The sequence below is a fragment of the Lemur catta genome, chromosome 14, assembly GCF_020740605.2.
Source record: "Lemur catta isolate mLemCat1 chromosome 14, mLemCat1.pri, whole genome shotgun sequence".
Lineage (NCBI taxonomy): Eukaryota > Metazoa > Chordata > Mammalia > Primates > Lemuridae > Lemur > Lemur catta.
Window position 1 is genome coordinate 24147772 of NC_059141.1, and position 19668 is coordinate 24167439.

The 19668-nt window shown below is 42.1% G+C and overlaps 1 protein-coding gene across 7 annotated transcripts in view; it reads left to right on the forward strand.

The window, feature by feature from the left end:
- The window catches only part of LOC123650139 (dynamin binding protein), a 104977-nt gene that overhangs the window by 72063 nt on the left and 13246 nt on the right, over positions 1-19668 (forward strand). For 6 of the 7 annotated variants that reach the window (XM_045568648.1, XM_045568646.1, XM_045568647.1 and 3 more), the window contains 7 exons: positions 8821-9014; positions 9789-9888; positions 14573-14720; positions 15295-15312; positions 15689-15888; positions 17654-17784; positions 18767-18871. In XM_045568648.1, coding sequence (XP_045424604.1) covers positions 8821-9014; positions 9789-9888; positions 14573-14720; positions 15295-15312; positions 15689-15888; positions 17654-17784; positions 18767-18871 — 896 coding nt within the window. The remainder of the gene's footprint in view (positions 1-8820; positions 9015-9788; positions 9889-14572; positions 14721-15294; positions 15313-15688; positions 15889-17653; positions 17785-18766; positions 18872-19668) is intronic. The other variant, XM_045568651.1, reaches the window with a different exon arrangement.

Genomic DNA, 19668 nt, shown 5'->3' on the forward strand with positions numbered 1-19668 from the left:
TAGGTTTAATTAGATTTTACCATCAAAATATTGGTAATCTTTATGTTGAGAGATTGAATTCACCCTTTTAAATAAATATAACCTAAACACTTAAGTTTATTCTATTTCATATTATTCTTTTGTTTCATGAATTTATGTCTTGCCTGTTCCACTAGATTCATTCATTCAAATGGAAATAACTTTAAAAACCATCTGGTTTAACTCCACTTGTCTTGCTGTTCCCTGAAGTTTAGACAGATGAAGTGACTTGCCTGAAACTAAAGAAAGCTTTGCAGGGCATTTCACCTTTCTGTACCCTTGCCCCATCTCCCAGCCCTTTGGTTGGTAGCTTTCTATTAAATATTCTTACATTTTTGTAATTAAAACTTTAAATGATTATAACTTAGATCAACCAATTTTTGGGGGGAGGGTGAACAGTTATAAAGGATACATAAAATGTTATGAGAGCAAGTGGACAGAATAAAAAGTAAACCGCCTCATATAAACTGAAGAAAGTCTGATTTTAGAGTAGGATAGAAAAATAGCCAGTGTCGTGTAGATGAGTGAATTTTGAAACATCACTGTCATGTTATTATTAAGAATGGAAACGGCCACACTCATCTGGAGAAGACATACAACCTAGAACTGGCCTTGATACTGAATGGAAGTCACTTTGGGAGGCTAAGGCGGAAGGATTGCTTGAGTCCAGGAGTTCAAAACCAGCCTGGGCAAGATAGTGAGACCCCATCTCTACCAAAACATTTAAAAATTAGCTGGGTGCTGTTGGCATGCGCCTGTAGTCCTAGCTACTCAGGAGGCTGAGGCAGGAGGATTGCTTGAGCCCAGGAGTTGGAAGCTGCAGTGAGCTATGATCATTCCACTTGCACTGCACTCCAGCCTGGGTGACAGAGTGAGACCCTGTTTCAATCAATCAATAGAAAAATAAATAAAAGGAGAAAAGAAAACACTTTTCATGTAAAGTTTTGTTGGCTGACATTATACTCAAAATTTGCTTGTTAAACAGTAATAATTCATTTCTTACTGTTTTACAAAAACTATCTTTGCCCTGTTGATTAATTTACTTGTGCTACCTGAAGATAAAAAAATAATCTCACAGTTTTAAGCATACCTCTCCAGGAGTTTTACATATTTGGAGAGTGTTCAAAAATGGTGTTTCAGTTGCTCCTGGGATTAAACTCACTATCCTGGAGGATAAGTTGTGGGCTCTGGTAATGTGGGCCCTTGACTCCTGTTTGTGGTTCTGACTGCCTAGACGGGGACCTGGAAAAGAGACGGAAAATGGGAGGCTTTGAGCTAGGTCTCCGGAGGTGGCATCCCTTCCAGCAGGGATTTTACTGGAGGCTGCTTGCCAAAATAGACAGGCATTACTGAGCAAAAGCTGCCAGGAAAGTTTTTTTGGTTGCTGTTGAGATTTAGGACCTAAATACATTCACCTCTGAAGTTTGGGGGTCCAGGAAGAGTCTCCTATGAGCCTGCAGAAAAGAGAGTGGCCACAGCACTGGAAGTTTTACACAGAGCAGGATGAAATTTCTCTAAATAAGACTTGAAGTAGGTGATAAAGGGAAAAGCAAAGGGGGCTGGGTGGGCTGGCTGATGTGGTGACACGGAAAACCAGGCTTAGGATTCCTCCAGGCAGGGCTGGGGGAGAGGGAGGATGAGCAAATTTACAGGAAGATTGCTTCCTCCCAGGGTTTGCTACAAAAGGGCTGCTATTAGAGAGACTGCTAGCCAGTGATTGTGGTCTTTCTTTCACAAATTTGTATTTCAACAGTATTTTATTACCTATTTTCTTCACCCATTTAAAGGGATTGATAGGTCAGGAAAGAAACCTCAGGTTATTAAAAAGTGAAGAAAGAGTTTGAAATGGATTAACAGGGTAATTGGGAGCTGACTGTTAGTATCAGAACATCATTTTATAGCAAATGTTATTTTTTCGACCTTACTATTTTGTCATATTAATGTTACATGTTCACCATAGAAATACTAGAAAAGAAAATAAGTGAAAAGAAAAGGAAAAAATATCAGAGTTTCTATCCCCTCAACACTTTTTCCTTTTCAAAAATTTGCATTTAAAATATTTTTCCCTTTTTAACAGAACTACAATTCTTTGATAAATTGTTTTGTAACCTGGTTTTTTTCAGCAACACACCTATTAGATCTCTTTCCATTAATAAACATAAATCTCCAGCTTAATGGTTATAATAGTATTTTATTCTATAGACATGCCATAATTTATTTACCCAGGCCCTTTTGAGGAAATTTTGGTTGTTTCTGTTTTTCACTTTTAAAACCATTAGTGAACATATATGAACATATTTGTGCACTTGTCCAATTATTTACTTAGAATAAATTCCTAAAATTGGGATTCTGGATTAAAAGTTTTGATTTTGGGGGGAAGTAGAGGAAGTATTAAAGTTTTTATCTACTCCCTTATGCCTCTTGTCCCTCTATTTGAATTTTTAAATTCAAAGGACATGATAAAATAGCCCTTTCCCTTCATTTCACATAATTTCTGCCATGAATTATTTGGAATACTGCTGAATATTGACTATGTGTGACATGACTAGATTCTATTCTGTCCAAGGATTTATAATTTATGTTATACTGAGTGGGGTTTTATAGACAGAATCATATGAATATATGTGCACATGTGCTCATGTGCGTCATTGTTCAGTCTTCTTGTGTGTGAACTGTGGCTCTGAAGATTAGCTTAAATTGTGCTTTAAAATTGCACCAATTTGTCATTAGCTACCAGATAGCTACAGAAACCCAGAAGTGGAATTCTAGGTGGAATCATAACTCTCATGATTTGCTGCCTGGGAAAAGAACTGGAGGCAGAATAGCCATTGGTCAAGAGCATAGACTCTGGAGCCAGGGGAGGCTCAAATCGCAGCTCTTCTGCTTAACTGGGCCAGTTACTCTTTCTCATCAGTAAAATGGGGATATTTTGAGGATTCATAAGGTGCTTAGAAAAATGCATGACATACACAGTAAGTGCCATATAAACACTTGTTAAAATAAATTTAAAAGTATCGCCATTAGGTCATGGAGGGAGGCCATAACCCTGGAGGCTGCCATCCAATAAAGCCTCACCATTTAGTGGTGGGATTTTAGAAGCAGTGGGAAGGGCTTATTACTCTCAGGTTGCTTAATGTTCCGCCAGTAGAGAGGTATCTGAGTTAGCCGGACAGGTTTTTTAAAAAAAATTAATATGCTCTTGTGAGATTAAAAAGTACTGGTTAGGCTCAAGTCCCCATTGATGGGCACTTTTACCCCAAATCCCAGGTCCTCCCCTGAAGCAAACTTTGTGACCAATTTGGTGTGTTCTCCTTCCGGACCTCTTTCTGTGCACTTACCTATTACACATTTATATAGAAATATGTATAGGGTTTTGTAGGTTTTCCTTACTTTTTTCCTCTCTTTTCTCTTTCCTTCTCTTCATTTTCTTACAAAAATGGCATATTGTGCAACTTTCTTCTCCTCGAGTCCCTTAAAAGCGTAGATGTGTGCAAGACGTGAGCGGGGCTCCCGGCCCGTGTGAGTCACTCTTGCCGTCCTTGTGCCAGCTGGCCTGCGACCCGCCCGGCTGAGATCCGCTCCGGTGCCCAGAGGAGGAGGTCTGGGGGCCCTCGGCAAAGCCCCAGGGAGAGGGACTGCGGAAAGAGGGGCCCTGGGGCGGACAAGGTGGGCAACTGCTGCCACCTTACAGTTGGCTTTCATCAGTAGACAGGGATGGGCCTTTGGAATTCATCCCTGAAAAGGGCTTCCCCCCCCTCGTCCCCAAACAAAAACCCACACAAGGTTTAGCAGGGGGTAGAAGAGGGAAAAGATAGTGATCTTGGATTAAAGCTCCTGAGGTGGAATTTCGGGGTGCAGGACGAGGAGAGGGACGTAAACGGCAGGGAAGGTGTGGGGCCGAGTAGAGCGCACCGCGGTCCGCGAGCCGAGGGCTCCAGCTCCGTCCTTTAGGACGCGCCCTGCGGAGATAGCCCGGGGGACTCGGGCGATTCATATGTAAATATGGGAAGCCGGGGGAAATGCTCGCCCCTTACAAAGGATTTAGGGGGTTGAGAAGCATTCCAGAGCCCTGGGAAGGTTCCACGCCTTCTGCTCACACCCGGACCCGCACGCCGGCACCCCGCGCGCTGCAGGTACGTCCCGGGGGCGGAACACGCGGCCCCCTTGTCCCCGCTCCGAGGCGCTTGCGACTAGGTGCGAGCTCAGGGATTTTCCCCGCCGGCGACAGAGCCAGCTCTCCGGGGCAAGGGAAGCGTGGGTGGCTTTGGAGTTGTGGGAAGCCGTGGCTTGGTGCCTCCCGTCTTAGAACTTCGGGGAGTGGGCCCGGCGATGATGCACTAACCAGAAAGGGGCGGGGGAGTCTGGAGAAGGATGCAATCGGGACTGGGGGAGGGGGAGGTGGGGAAGAGGAGCAACCACCGCAAAAAAAAAAAAGTCCACAGCTAATTGTGTTTTGCACGGAAAGTAAATTTGTGCAATAGCCCCAGCGCTTAACACCTGCAGGGCCTTCTTAGGCTGAAAGTGAGAGCTTGTCTATTGATTGGTCAATACCGGGCCTCAGTTTCCTCCATGTGCTTGCTCATCCCCAGGTTTTATTGTTCTTAGAGAAAAGTAGAATTTTAGAGTCTCCAAAGGGCATTTTCTACTTGGTGCATTTTACCTCAATCTGGTGCAGCCGGCATTTTCTGGCCCAAGGTGGGAAAAGAACTAACTTCTGTTGGGTCGTTAACCTTGTTTAATTCACTCAACTCCTCTGCAAAGCAGGTATTATTATCCTTATTTCACAGATGAGGAAATTGAGGCCCAGAGGTAAAAATGGACTTTTCCAGGGCTCCTCAGCTACGTGGCGGGGAAGTGCAAGATTCAAAACATGCTTCCACTACAGCTGGCTGAGGCTGAAGGCTGCCTAAAATTTTAGAGCAAACTTTTTTCTTAGAATATATGTGGAATAAGGGAAAAACAGTTTTACACTTGGAGTAATTTCAAGCCAGATATTTTTTGTTGACTTAATCTTTGAAAACTCTTTTTGAGTATTAATATGTTTGTAAAACCTGAAGTTCACCTGGTATCTTCAGAAACATCTCAGGTTTTGTTAAAATTGCAGATACCCAGGTCCCACCCAGGTTCGCTGAATCAGAATCTCAGGATTGGTGCCCTGGAAACTGGAATTTAGTGAAAAACATCCCACAGGGGTTTTTAATCACACTAAAGTGTTTTGGATTTTGTTTTTTAAAGGCTGTTCAAGGGCTTCTAAACCCCATCTGCAAAAAAAAAAAAAAAAAAGACACGCTGATAGTTTAAAATAATTGTTACCATTTATTTTTCAGTCTCTCAATCTGGCTTCCAATTGATGAGTAAGTGCTTGCTGGTACTTTATGCTTTCAGCTGCTATAATTAATAGAACTTGCATTCCCAGGAGAGAATGCAGTCATTTCCAGGGAGTTTTTAAGATTTGAAGCAAACAAGCCCCTGACCTTTTCTAGTTGAGATTCCAGGCTAGGGTAACAAAATGGTGCAGGATTAAGTACATAGGATTTGGATTTAAATATATTTAGGTTCTAATTCCAGAACTGCCATTTACTCCTACAGAACCTGAGACAAGTTGGTCAACCTCAAGGGCTGTTTTCTTATCTATTAAATGACAGTAATACCTGCTTTAAAATTTTGATGTGAGTATTAAATAAGTTCAGGGATATAATCTGTAAAGCATCTGGCAAGCGATTGGAATTCAATAAATGTTTTCCCTTTCCAGAGCTTTTTAATCTTGTATTTAAAATGAGTTTCTTTTCTCAACTTGCCACTAATGAGACCATATTTAGGGCTGAAAGTCTATTTTGAAATCACAAAGAAAATTTAAAACAAGGCCATTAAAAATAAATTTTACATATATTACAATTAGAATTATAATTTAACACTGTGGTGAAATGAGGGTTATGCTTGAAATTTTGCCATTCATTCTACCAAAAAACTCAAGATATTTTTCCCATTATATCTTTTTAAACTTTATTTTGGGCCGGGTACAGTGGCTCATGCCTGTAATCCTAGCACTTTGGGAGGCTGAGGCTGGAGGATTGCTTGAGCCCAGGAGTTGGAGGCTGCAGTGAGCTATGATGATGCCACTGCACTCCAGCCTGGACAACAGAGTGAGAGACCTTGTCTTAAAAAAAATCGAAAAACAAAAAACCTTTATTTTGAATAATGTCGAATACACAGAAAATTGCAGTAGGACAAAGAACCTCCTATATACATTTTACTCATATGCACCAGTATTTAACATTTTGCCATGTTTTTAATTTCATTCTCTTTTTTCTCCCCCAAACCTCCCCATGTATAGTTTTTCTTTTTTGTTTTTTTTTCCTGAACTATCTAAGAGTATATTGTACATATCATGCCCCTTAGTAAGCTTTGGTGTGTATTTTGTATGACCATGGGTATTCTCTTACATGACCACAATAGATTTGCCATTTTGAGAAATTTAAAATTGATTTACTCATTTATCTAACTTATAGTCTATATTCCAGTTTTATCAATTGACCTAGTAATGTCCTTTGTGTCATTCCCCCCTCCCCAAATCAGGATCCAGTTCCGAATCACACATTGCATTTAGTTGTCATCTCTTTAGTTATCTTTAATTGGGAACTGTTCCTCAGGCCTTCTTTGTCTTTCGTGACATTGACATTTTGAAGAGCACAAATCCTGAGTCTGTCTGATGTTGCCTCAAGATTCGTTTCAGATTATACATTTTTGACTGCGATACTACATAAGGGATATTATGTTGTTTCCAGACATGACATTTGGAAACACATGACGTCTGTTTGCCCCTTATTGTTGTGGTTAAAAGTCTGTTTGTCCCTTACTGTTGTGGTTAATTTCAATTACTCAGTTATAGTGTTGTCCACTTCTCTGATACATAGTCACTATTTTTTTATTTTTGTAATTAATAAGTAATTTGTAATATGTAATTCAAAACTATGCAGATATTCTCATCATTATCAGACCCCCACCAGCACCGGAATCATCCATTGATGATTCATGCCTGAACCAAATTCTATTCTGATGGTTGCAAAATAGTGATGTTCTAACTCTATCATTTCTTCTATTATTTGTGAGTTGACATTCTTCCATAAGAAAGAGGTTTCTCTTCACTACATTTATTTATGTACTTACAGATTCTTATTTTATTCAGTAGAATCAAATATTTCCATTGAATAAAAATAACAATTTTTAATTTCAATACTCAGATTTGGCCAGTGGGAGCCTTCAGGCTGCCTCCCTTGTCTTTTTGACATGTCCCCATCATGTTGTTGAGCACTTCTTTACTTTCTGCCCCTCCAAGCCCATCTATACGTTCCGTGCCCCAGCCGTTCCCTCCCCCAGCCATGGAATTAGCCATTGCTGCAAAGAACCCTGCTTCCTTTTGGTGGAGAATGGTTTTTAGAAATCAGAATTTGGGTTTCACTGGAATTCCCACATTCTGAGGGAAGGGGCAGTGGAAAAGATTTTTGGAGAATAAAATCTGTGAAAGTGTAACTTTCCATAAGTAGTTTAGACATTTGTATTTTTGCTTGAATCTGGGGAAAAATGTTCTTGTAATTGTACTCAGACTTACTAGTGTATTTACTTACCAAATTTGTAATTGTTTAAGTGGATCTTAAGGAATTTGATAGAAACTAAGCAGAGATTGCTTCAGTGTTGATTTTTTTCTGATTTTTTTAGTGTTTAATGTTCATGTTAAATGAACAAAATCTGTCCCATGTTTATAAATAACTCTCATCCTATGTATCTAAGTAATTGGAAAAGCTAATGACAAGATACATATTTGTTTTCATTTTTAGAATCATGCAGTCTAGTTCTTAGAGGTACTTTTAATTGAAAATACCATTAAAAATGTCATGTGTATAGTAAGTTTGTATCTATCTTCTAGGACATTTTAAGTAGCAAAACCTGTATGTGAGTCTTAAGGATTTTTTTTTTTTTTTAAACAGAGTCTCACTCGGTCACTCTGGGTAGAGTGCAGTGGCATCATCATAGCTCATTGCAACCTCAAACTCCTGGGCTCAAACTATCTTCCTGCCTCAGTCTCCAAAGTAGCTGGGACTGCCTGGCTAATTTTCCTATTTTTAGTAGAGATGGGGTCTCTCTCTTGCTCAGGCTGGTCTCGAACTCCTGAGCTCCTCTAGAATTGCAGGCATGCGCCACCGCACCTGGCCTTGATTAAGGTTTTCATAGGGAGAATGTAAACGATTACCTGTTTCTTTATATACTAATGTTAATCCACCATCAGAGTGACTGGAAAATGATAGGCCCTACAGTTACCTAGTTCTCAGATAATTCCTAAGTCTTGCTTTACCCTTAGTTGGCATTATTTTGTGTTGTCCATAATATTTTGTTTAAGTGCTATATCTATATTTTTAGTTTTCAGCTTGGTATTTCTGCTATTTGAGATCATGGAACAGGCTTTATATCTGTATGATGTGAAAGCAAGTCTTGGTAAGGCCAGACCCCTTTCAACCTCTCTTGTAAGGAGCTTGTAAACACTGATTTGTCCTCTTAAAACGGGCCAGCTACTCCTTTTTAGGACAAACTCTCGAAATGGTATTGCACAGGTGGGGAAAGTTCTCTCTGTAGGGATAGTTTCCTAAGCGCTGTCCCTGTTTAGAACTGACACATGCGATCAGATTTCCTGGTGGTCAGCAATAGTGAGATCTTTGGTTCTCAAGGAATGTGTTCTTTTGACTCAAACTGTTGGAAACTCCTGCTTTCACACCCAGAGCTGCTGACCAGTTCTCGCTTCCCTTCTAGAAATGACGCTCCTCTCCTCCCAGTCTTCATCACTGGTGACCCCTCCCGGGTCTGTGTCCACTGAAAACCCAGAGCAGAGGATGCTGGAGAAGAGAGCCAAGGTGGCAGAAGAACTTCTTCAGACGGAAAGAGACTACATTCGGGATCTGGAAATGTGTATTGAGCGGATCATGGTACCCCTGCAGCAGGCACAAGTAGGAGCTATGGGAGACAGTTAGCTTGACTTGGAATGTGGTCCTCCAAGCCAGAAGCACTAGGATGTGGGAGCTTTCACCACCGAGATTTATGGGGTTTGAAATAAAGGCTGTGACTGTGGCGGCTGCTGCTCTTAATCAAGGGCCCCAGCATATGTGTGTCATCAGCTTAAGCCTTCAGCATCCTGTCACTTGTTGAGTCTTCTTTTAACTACCAGACTTACTGCAGTAATTCTCAAGACATTTCCTATCTCTGTGGCTCTACTGGGGAGGTTGTGTGATAATACAACAAAGTCTTGGGGTAAGGGTTCCCTGGCTCTGGTATCTGATCATACAGAGTTTATTTGGGAAACCCTTACTAACATGTGCATGGGCTTTTCTAGGTGCTGGATAGTAAAGAGGGTAACAGTATCCCAGGGATTTATAGCCTTTATTGCTTGTTACTTGACCACCTGGGCTTGACTTCAGTTATGCTCTTGGAGCCCTCACGCCCAAGTACTTCTGTAGCCAGTGGCCAGTGCCATCAGACGGGTGCTGGTGGCAGTTTGTCTCCCAGTGTATTTATAAACCAAACTGGTTCCATAGTCACTTTACTAAGATGAAAGGGTGACACTAAAGATAATGTTGGATGTTTCTATTCTAGAAACTTTGAGAAAGTGAGTGAAGAAAATGACCTTGAGCAATTTTTATACAATCCTTGAGATATTCCTAATATGAATAATATGCCATTGATTTCATTTCCATGCATTTTTATGTTTTATTTCCCTCTCTCAGCTACCAAATATTGACTTTGAAGGACTTTTTGGAAATATGCAGATGGTGATTAAAGTCTCAAAGCAATTATTGGCTGCTCTGGAAGTCAGCGATGCTGTAGGTATGAGCCCTGCTATTGTTTCAGAAGGGTAGGGGGAAGGGGCCTTCCTGATACTGAGTAGTTATGCTAGGAAAATGCAGTTTTACTTAGTTCAGAGGTTATTTGACCCCCTGCTTCTTGTATCTTGCATTGCTTTGAGATGATATAGTATGTTAGCAATAGTATGATGTTTTTCAGATTGATGGTTGCAATCTGTTCCTAAGTCATGAGATCATTTCAGTGGTTTGCACCCACTACATATTTTTCAATAAAATAAAATAGAAAATATCAGAATGCATTGTAAGCAATAAGTTTTTTGAAACGTTTATTTCCATTCCACATATATATATATATATGCACACACACACACACATACACATATATATATATATATATATGCCAAGTCATGATTTAAAATGTATTTATGTGGGTCATTGTCAAAAATATTTTTAAAACATTCATCTAGTTCTTATACACAAGGAAACTTATTAGCTGTCTATTGCTGAGTAATGAATTACACTGAAACTTAGCAGCTTAAAATGTTAAACACGCATTACGTCACGGATTCTTTTGGTCAGGAATCTGGAAGCGCCTTAGCTGGGTGGTTCTGGCTCCAGGGCTCTCATGAGGCTGGAGTCAGGCTGTTGGCCTGGGCTCAGGGATCCGCTTCCAAGAAAGCTCACTCAGCTCTTCAGGCCTCAGCACCTTATCATGTGAGCCTCTCTGTGGACTCTCCTCAGAACATGACATGAGTCCTGAGACACCCAGAGTGAGCTGCCTGAGACAGGAGCTGCAACATCTTCTACAATCTGATGTCAGAAATGACAGAGCGTCACTTCTGCCATATTCTGCTGTCATAGAGACCCAGCCCTGGTACAGCATGGGAGGGGGCAGCCCATTATTTTGCTATTTTATTGGAATCATAGTTACAAGATGCTGCCACAGTTCCAGCCATCCCACTACACGTGCAGCCAAAGGAAAAAGTGACCGCAGTGTCATTTTAAGAGTTTGCAAACCTTTTCCAGAGCTCCTCCATCAGATTTCTCCTTATGTCTCATTGGCCAGAACTGGTCACATAGATTCTGTAGGTCACATAGCCTACATGGATGGCTAGAAGAGGGAATGGGGTTGAGATGTTGGTTTAGACTAGGCAGTGTTTACCTGGCTCATCTGGGAGAAGAGTAGACAGAGCAACAAAACCAGGGCACTGCCCTCTGCACTCTATAGGAGTGCAACACGGCAATGTTTCTACACACCCTCTCGAGATACGCCAAGCTGGGTCTCAGTTGTTCCCTACAACAGCCCTCTGAGGTCTAGCTGCCCTTAGTCTTATTTTGCAGATGAGGTAGCTGAGACTTAGAAGGTAATTTGCCCAAGGTCTTGTGGCTAGTAATCAACGGGACTGCATTCAAACTCAGGTCTTTCTGTCATCCAGGCTCATGTTATGAGCCTCTATACAGAGTAGAGCTGTGTGTCTCGCACTTTCTGGGATGGCTAGAGAAAGCGAAGCCTGGAGTCCTTGCTCTCGGCCTAACTAGAGGGGTCAGGGAGGTTGAGGAAGGAGAAGCACACATTGAGTTGAGCTGAAGGAAGTCATGATGACCCAGTTTTAATGTAATGATAAAGCATAAAAGCCAATTTATAAGATTTTATAAGCCATTTGAGATAAGTATGTGTAGGTCTTTGAATTATGAAAGAAATGGTAGGAATTTGGCTGGCATCTAAAAGGGGTTAATTATAAGCAATTACTCATTTTTCTTCCAATTTATTTTATTACCTATTATTATGTTCAGGGCCCTCAGTTTCCCCAGGGGTGATGTCTCTTCAGTCAAGTTCCTGTCAGAGATGAGTCTTAGACGCCATCTGATGTTCAAGCGGTTTATTCTCGTAGTACTCTTAGAAGGCGGATGGCAGGAACAGGCTGGCGGCATGGGCCGGATACTGTCAGGGGTCAGATGACCACCTGCCTGTCCGTCCAGAGACCATCCTCAGAGTTTGGGGAGATCCTTCCCCCTTTTTTATACCAGCATTCAGTCTGGGTCAGCTATCAAGTACCTGTTTCACAAAGGGAGTTCGAGCTAGTCTTGTGAAAGTCAGCTTTGTGTTAAGGTTTGTGAGAGTTGCATCAGTGCTGAGGTGGTCTTGTCTCCTGGAAAGCCCCAGCCGGGTTACACACTGCTAAGCGACACATAGCATTGGCCTTGCAAGGCCTTGCAGTGGGCCTCCTGGCTGCCATTAATCTTATATCCGTAATCCCACCCCCGTAAGATCTGTGTTTATATTTTTTTCTTCTCTTCTTGTCCTACATGAAACAAGGAATTGGGCAGCAGACTTAGGCATGTTGAAAACACTTATGGGAAAGTGGTGGAGAGTTCTAAGAACGGAAAGGCCCAGAACTGAGGCAGAGGACTAGCGCGGCAGAGGAGGGAGGCGGGCGGTGCAGTGAGTGCGTGGGGGAAGCCGAGGCCACTCGAGCACACGGTGTGGGATGGCCCAGTCTCCCCCAGAAGGCCAGGCAGTGCGTTCAGTGGGGAATTAATAAAGGACAAAATTTTGGACATCTGATAAGGTTCTGAGAAGTTAGAGAAAGGCAAGTTAAAGCTTTGTGGAACCACTGAGTTAGAGGATGAGCAGGAAGCACCAGGGGCTCCGGGTATGCAGTAGTAAGGTGGAAAGGGCTGGCTTTTACGTTATTATAAGCACGTCCCACAGAAAGAAGTGTTGTACATAATGACCCAGGATACATGTTTTTGTATGTATGTCTGTGCTTAGTTTTATTGTGTCCAGTGTTTTCTGATATTTTGTTTTCTATTCCATTTTATTTCATCAAAAAATTCAGATCATGGCCCATTAAGTAAATTTCATGACCTACAGTTTGAAAACACTGGAGATTAAGGTGTAGCTTGGCTAGCTTGTAGTTGACATGGACTAGTCACCATCAGGGTGGGTGAAGAGCAGCGAATTGAGGAGCGTGAATAATCATCTGTCTGATAGAGAACGTTCTAAGAATGCAGGTAAGGAACAGGAAAACGCAAGAGAACAAGGCAGGCAAATGTAGGATGGTGAGACGAGGTAAAGAAGACATCGGTGAGGCCAGGTGTGGTGGCTCACGCCTGTAATCCTAGCACTCTGGGAGGCCGAGGCGGGAGGATCACTTGAGCCCAGGAGTTTGAGGTTGCCGTGAGCTAGGCTGATGCCATAGCACTCTAGCCTGGGCAACAGTGAGACTCTGTCTTCAAAAAAAAAACCAAAGACATTGGTGGCTCAGGGATTCCAGAGTGGCTGTGAAGATCAAAAAGGAGGCAGCCCCACTCCTGCCACCGTGCTGTCAGGCTGCAGGAGCAGACAAGGTGGCGTGAGGTGATGTTTATGGAAAAAATGAAGTTTTTCTTACAGAAAGAAACCGTAATTAAGGAAATTAAGTAGAAACAGATTTGCGCAAGAATAGGGGTCTCTGTAGGACACAGCAGAGAGAACAGGCGACACCATAGAGAAAGGGGTGGGGTTCCGTGCGGGGCTATGTGCGGGGCTATGAGCTGCGCAGCTGGTGGGAGCAGTTGGAGAGGAAGCCGTGAGCAGGATCGTATTTGAGGGAGAACCAGGATGAGAGGACTTTTCTGTGGAGCACCACAAGATGAAGAAGGAAGGATTGAGTTTACTGAGAGAAGGAAGGAAGGGCAAGAGGAAGAACCAATTGTTTGTGTGAGATAGGGTCTCACTCTGTTGCCTAGGCTGGGCTCAAGCAATGCTTCCGCCACAGTCTCCCCAGTAACTGGGACTACAGGCATGTGCTACCATGCCCAGCTAATTTATTTTTGGTAGAGATGGGGTCTTTCTAGGTTACTCAGGCTGGTCTTGAACTCCTGGCCTCAAGTGATTCTCCTGCCTTGGCTTCCCAAAGTGCTGGGTTTACAGGAATGAGCCACCACACCTGGCCTATTTTTACTATTTCTAACTAAAACTTAACATTTATTATCGGGACTAAACCACATAGTATTAGCAGTACCTGTGACCGTCACCAGCTGAAGTCACATGTTCCTATCACGTTAGGCTGTTGCAGATATCATGAAATTTCAATAATACCCAACCAGAAGCAAACAGTGTTACCAGTGTATGTCACTCATCATACTGTGAAAGTGTGGGGAGTATTGGATTCATTGCTGCATTTGGTGACTTAGTGACTTATAAGGAAGTACATGTTATTAAATCACAGATTTGGGATTTTTTTATATTATAGATATTTGAATATAATACATGTTATTTGTAGACATATGTATTTCATTTATGCATAAAGAAAAAGTTAGAAACCGCTGCTGTAGAAGGAGCCTTCTTTAATTTTCCCTGGAGATGAGAAAGTGAGGTGATCCCTGTGGGCTCCTGACCACATGCCTACAGGGACAGCGCTTGCAGATGCCTTGCTCTGCCTAACTAGAAAGGGACAGGAGGCTCTGTTTCAGGGGCCAGCTGTGTGTGTGTGTTTGTGTTCTAAAAAATAAACACATGGATGACATGGTTCCCTAAATTTTGCTTTATATGATTACAACTTTAAGCTATTACCTGGAAGTTTCTTATTAATTTGATGGATACCCTTATTTCTTATAATAAATAGGATTTAGTTGCTACTAAATTTTGGCTACGTACCTTGTATTTAGGCTACTGAGAAGAAAGTTACTCAGAACACTGTATGTCTGTATACATTCCAAAGGACCTGTGTTTCTTGATCACCGGGATGAGCTTGAGGGCACGTACAAGGTTTATTGCCAGAATCACGACGAGGCCATTTCACTGCTGGAGATCTATGAGAAGGATGAGAAGATCCAGAAGCATCTTCAGGACTCCTTGGCAGATCTTAAGTAGGCGTTCCAACACTTCATTTCCACCGTAGCTCTTTAGTTCTGCCTTTTAGAAGTTACCCTGTGTGTACATGTGGACCTTCTATGACATCTATCTGCCTTATTTTAAACATAAATGATATATGTCCTGTTCTGTAACTTGTCCTTTTCCCATTATGTATCATGGAAATCTTAAGTGCTTCCTGCTTATATTTTTGTCTATTTAAATCACTTTTATGTATATATACAAAGGATTAGGTTAGCATTTTCAGGTAAGCAGCAGCCAGGAAGATAGTCTAGGCCAAATGAATAAGAGCACAGGTGAGAAGACCAAGTACAAACCATTCTTGACATGGGGTGTGATTCTCCTGGTCTCAGGGAGGCAAGTTCTAAAGGTATAATGTATGGATAAGTAGATCAAAGTAAAGTTTGGGGCTTACTAACTTTTTTTAGATATGCCACCATTGATATAATTTCCTTTTTATTGCATGTGATTTTTGTTTGCTTAACTAACAGGTATGTTCTGAGAAGAATGTGAAAATCAGCATGTCTCTAATAAGCTGTCTCTTTTCTTTCCCTGCCCACTGCGCTGTAGGAGCCTGTACAACGAATGGTAAGTTCCGTTGCTACTTGATGTAGCAACTTGTTTCTTCAGTGGATTTTTCCTGACCTTTAAAAGACTGACTATATCTTCTTCCTTTGTAGATAAACCTAGAAGTAGGCTCACTTTGCTGTGTTTTTTTCATAGCACTTACCACCGTGTTTGTTTGTTGCCTGTCTTCTTCCACCACAGCAGGGCCTTTGTGGTCACTGTTAGAGCCCCAGCACCTAGAATAGTACCTCATGTTTACTAAATGCTTAGTAAATATTTGTTGAATGAATGAAATTAGAAAGTAGGGTAAAAGAACAGAGCTATACCTAAGAAGAACAAACACATAGGCACTGTATTATTGAGAGCTGACTGGAGTCTTTTTTTCCTTCTTTTATAGGGGATGCACAAATTATATTAACCTGGGCTCCTTCCTCATCAAACCAGTGCAGAGGGTAATGCGTTACCCACTGTTGCTGATGGAGCTGCTGAATTCCACCCCAGAATCCCACCCAGATAAAGTGCCTTTAACCAATGCAGTCCTAGCAGTCAAGGAAATCAATGTTAACATTAACGAATATAAACGTCGAAAGGATCTGGGTAAGAAAAGCATAACTGCAGAAAAGATGGTATGCCCTTTGAGATTGGTTTCCTTCTCAAAAGAATTATTAATAATTAGGCTGGGCATAGTGGCTCACACCTGTAATCCCAGCACTTTGGGAGGCCAAGGCAGAATGGTCACTTGAGCCCAGGAGTTCAAGACTAACCTGGGCAACACAGCAAGACCCCGTCTCTACAAAAACATAATCAAAAAATAAGCTGGGTGTGGTAGCACACTCCTGTAGTCCTACCTTCTTGGGAGGCTGAGGCAGGAGGATCACTTGAACCCAGGAATTTGAGGTTGCAGTAAGCTGTGATCACACCACTGCACTCTACCCAGGGTGACAGTGAGACCCTGTCTCAAAAAAATATATAAATAAATAAAAGAATTCTCAAGATTTAGACAAGATGGTAGGTAGACTAGGGCTGAGATGAAGAAATGGTAGTAGAATTTGGGGGAAATGTGATATGAAAAAAAGGGCAGAAATAATAACAAAAGCACAACTGTGCACTATTGGAAATAGGCATCTGTAATAAAGCTTGTAGCAATCAGAGCCTTGCCCAACACATACGAAGCCAGATTTGAGAATGGTTGATCGCTCAGAAGAGTTCAAGCTTGGGAGATTCCCTTGTCAAGTTATTTAGGGCACTTCTTTCCAATCCATGCTCAGATTTGTTTTCTCCATGTGTCTTACTGCCTCCACTAGAGTTAGGACTTTTTGTGTGTTTTTTTTTTTTTTTTTAGAAAACCCCAGTTTGCCCATCTCTGTGGGTCCCACCATTCCTGCCTACCCCAGTGACCTGCCTCCCTGGCACGACTGCTTCCTCATGTGCCCTCCCAACGCCGTACGGTCCATCCACCCCTCCTTCTTTACAACACAGAATAAACTGACCCTTTTTTCTCTTTCATCAAATCTCTCCGAGGCCCTAATTTGAGCACTCAGTGAGTTACAGCATGGAGACTGTGCTCAACTGACTTATTCATATCCTCAAGAATCTGTAGTATAGTATAACCTCTTTGTCGTTCTGCTCCTTTCCACACTTTTCATCTACAGTTATCTAAAACCGTTATCTAAAACCGTTATCTTTGTCTTTTACTTCAGCCACATACCCACATCAGTATGGGATGTTGCCTGTGGCTCCTAAAGCTCTCTGGCCATCCAGCCCCTTCCGTTGGCTCTTCTGCAGCAGGGCCTTTTTGCTGCCACCCGGTCTTCCGCTTGGTGCCCTTCTACTTTGCTCTCTGGACTGTTCTGCAGGGGGTGTCTAATGGGTGGCATGGAAGTTAATCAAATACTGCTGTACAGCACTTTACTGTGTGACAGAGACCATTGGATATGAGTATCTTATTTCTATATGAAACCTTTTAAGATGGTCTTATGAGGCAAGTATTACTTTCTGCTTTTTACTGAAGAGGAAAATGAGGCTCAAAGAAGTAAAATGGCTTATTTAAGGCCAGACCTTGAAGAAGCAGCAGACCCAGGCTCTGGACTGAGAGGTCCTTGACTCCAGATCTTATGTTCTTTCCCTCGCACCTCTGCCACCTTCCCTCCTCGACCTTAGCCCTCCTCCCAACTGCTCACGGTGTCTCTCCGCTGTGCCTCAGATATCATACCATATTATTATTTGGATTAATGTTTTGTCTGCTCAATCGTAAGCTCATTGACGATGAGCACCAGCCCCAGTGTGGGTTGTTAGTCTCATTTCATGCTCACTTTATAATAGATCCATGCTCAGGAAAGTGCTTTTTCCATTCACTCCCTAGTCCTCAAGTACCGGAAGGGTGATGAAGATAGCCTTATGGAGAAGATTTCCAAACTGAACATCCACTCCATCATCAAGAAATCCAACCGAGTTAGCAGTCACCTGAAGCACCTCACTGGCTTTGCACCCCAGGTGAGATCCCCGCGCTGGAAGGCTCAGCACGTGTTTGACAGCTTCTTGGGGCTCCACGGGGCAGCCCGCCTGGCGTCCATGGGTGTGGTTCCCTTGTAGGCCTCCTCTGGTTTTGCTCAGCCGGTAGACTTGGGGCCTGCAGCTACTGACAGTGTGACTCCACCCCCAGCCCTGCGTTTGGGCCTTGGTGAGCTGCTTATAATGTGTACAAAGGCAAATTAGGAGGCCATGTTAGTCAACATATAATATTGTGGTTTCCAACACACCTGAGGAGCTTAAAATCTATTTGGGAAGACAGAACTAAAATTGTAGACATAGTAAGCTAGAAGGGATTTAAGAGATCACCTAGTTGGATACCTTCTGTTACAAATAAGTGTAAGAGATTGATTTAAAAAACAGATAGTTTATCAACAATGCTGAGAGTTGACCTGAAGTCTCTAGACATCATTCTACTATACCATGCCTACATGATACAACTGATGGAAAATATGAGCCACAAAATAGTTAGTTGCTAAGTTTTGCACTTTGTTCTCTAAATGCTGTTGTATTTAGAAAAACAAGAGCTCCATGAGAGTGAGCTCATGTTGGCCTGAGATTTAATCGGAGCCTTCCAGGAAGAGGACAGGTTTGGCACAGGGAGAGGGGAGGGCCTGCCAGGCAGGGGAACCTCTCAAGGGATGTTCCTGAGGTCAACAGACGTGGCGGTGCCAGGAATGGTGAAGGAGGGCAGTGCGGCCAGAGCAGAGGTCTGCATCAGGAGCAGAGGGAAAGAAGGTTTGAAGGTAGGAAGGCCTGTGTGTATTTTGGAGGTGTTTCAAAGCCACCTAGCGGTGTTTGAACTCAATTCAATTCAGTATGATCCAGGGAAACATCAGAAGTTTAAAATTGAAATTGAAGATGCTTTTAAGAGAGCTACTTTTGCCAATAAGATAGATTGAGGGAGAGTCCAAATTTGCTAACAGCATTTGTTTATTTTGAACAGATAAAAGATGAAGCGTTCGAAGAAACAGAAAAGAACTTCCGAATGCAAGAAAGATTGATTAAGTCTTTTATCCGAGACCTGTCTCTCTACCTCCAGCATATCCGGGTGAGAGTCGACGTCACCCTCGTTAGAATCACATATGGTGTAATTCTGTCCCCTGTCCTGTTCATCTATCATGTTGTTTAATTAGTGCTGAGTAATCCTGACTCAGAACCATCATGCCACCACATACTTTTTATTGGGATTTATATTAGGTTATATAAAAGTTAACACATTGACTGCCACGCTAGAAAAATAATTTGTCCCTGGGGTCATGGTGTTTTATTAAAACAAAATGATCCTTTCTAATTTGTTATTTTGTATTGTTTTCTGTGCATGAGTTATATGTAAGGCAATCTACATTTTTAGAATTAAATTGTCATTATTAATTGTAACAATAAGAACATCAGCAAGTAAGATTTCATGAACCAACTGCAGGGTTTTTCTTCATGAGGCCCTGGGCTCAAAACTAACCTGAGTTAAATACAACTCACATGACAGTCAGTGTGTTAAACAACATTTAGAAGATCAACGCCGTGGTGTTAATTTTACAGTGGCGCAGCTCTTTCCTCCCTCCTTTCAGTCTTCATCACTCTTCTCCCTACACACCTTTTCTTAAGTCTACTCTACCCAATGATGTAAGAACCACTTGTTACAGTTTGTTTTGTCAAAACCAGTTTGAAGATTGAATATTGAATACAGCAGGAAAGACAAAAGAGTAAGAAGCAGTAGATGAAATGGTAAGAGTAAGAGAATATTCCAGTGGAAGTGTGCTTTCTGATCGTCTTAGCTCCTAATTTATTAAGTTGCTACAGGAGGCCTCTAAAGTTGTTAGAACTGTAGGTAGCTTTGGAGAACTTGAG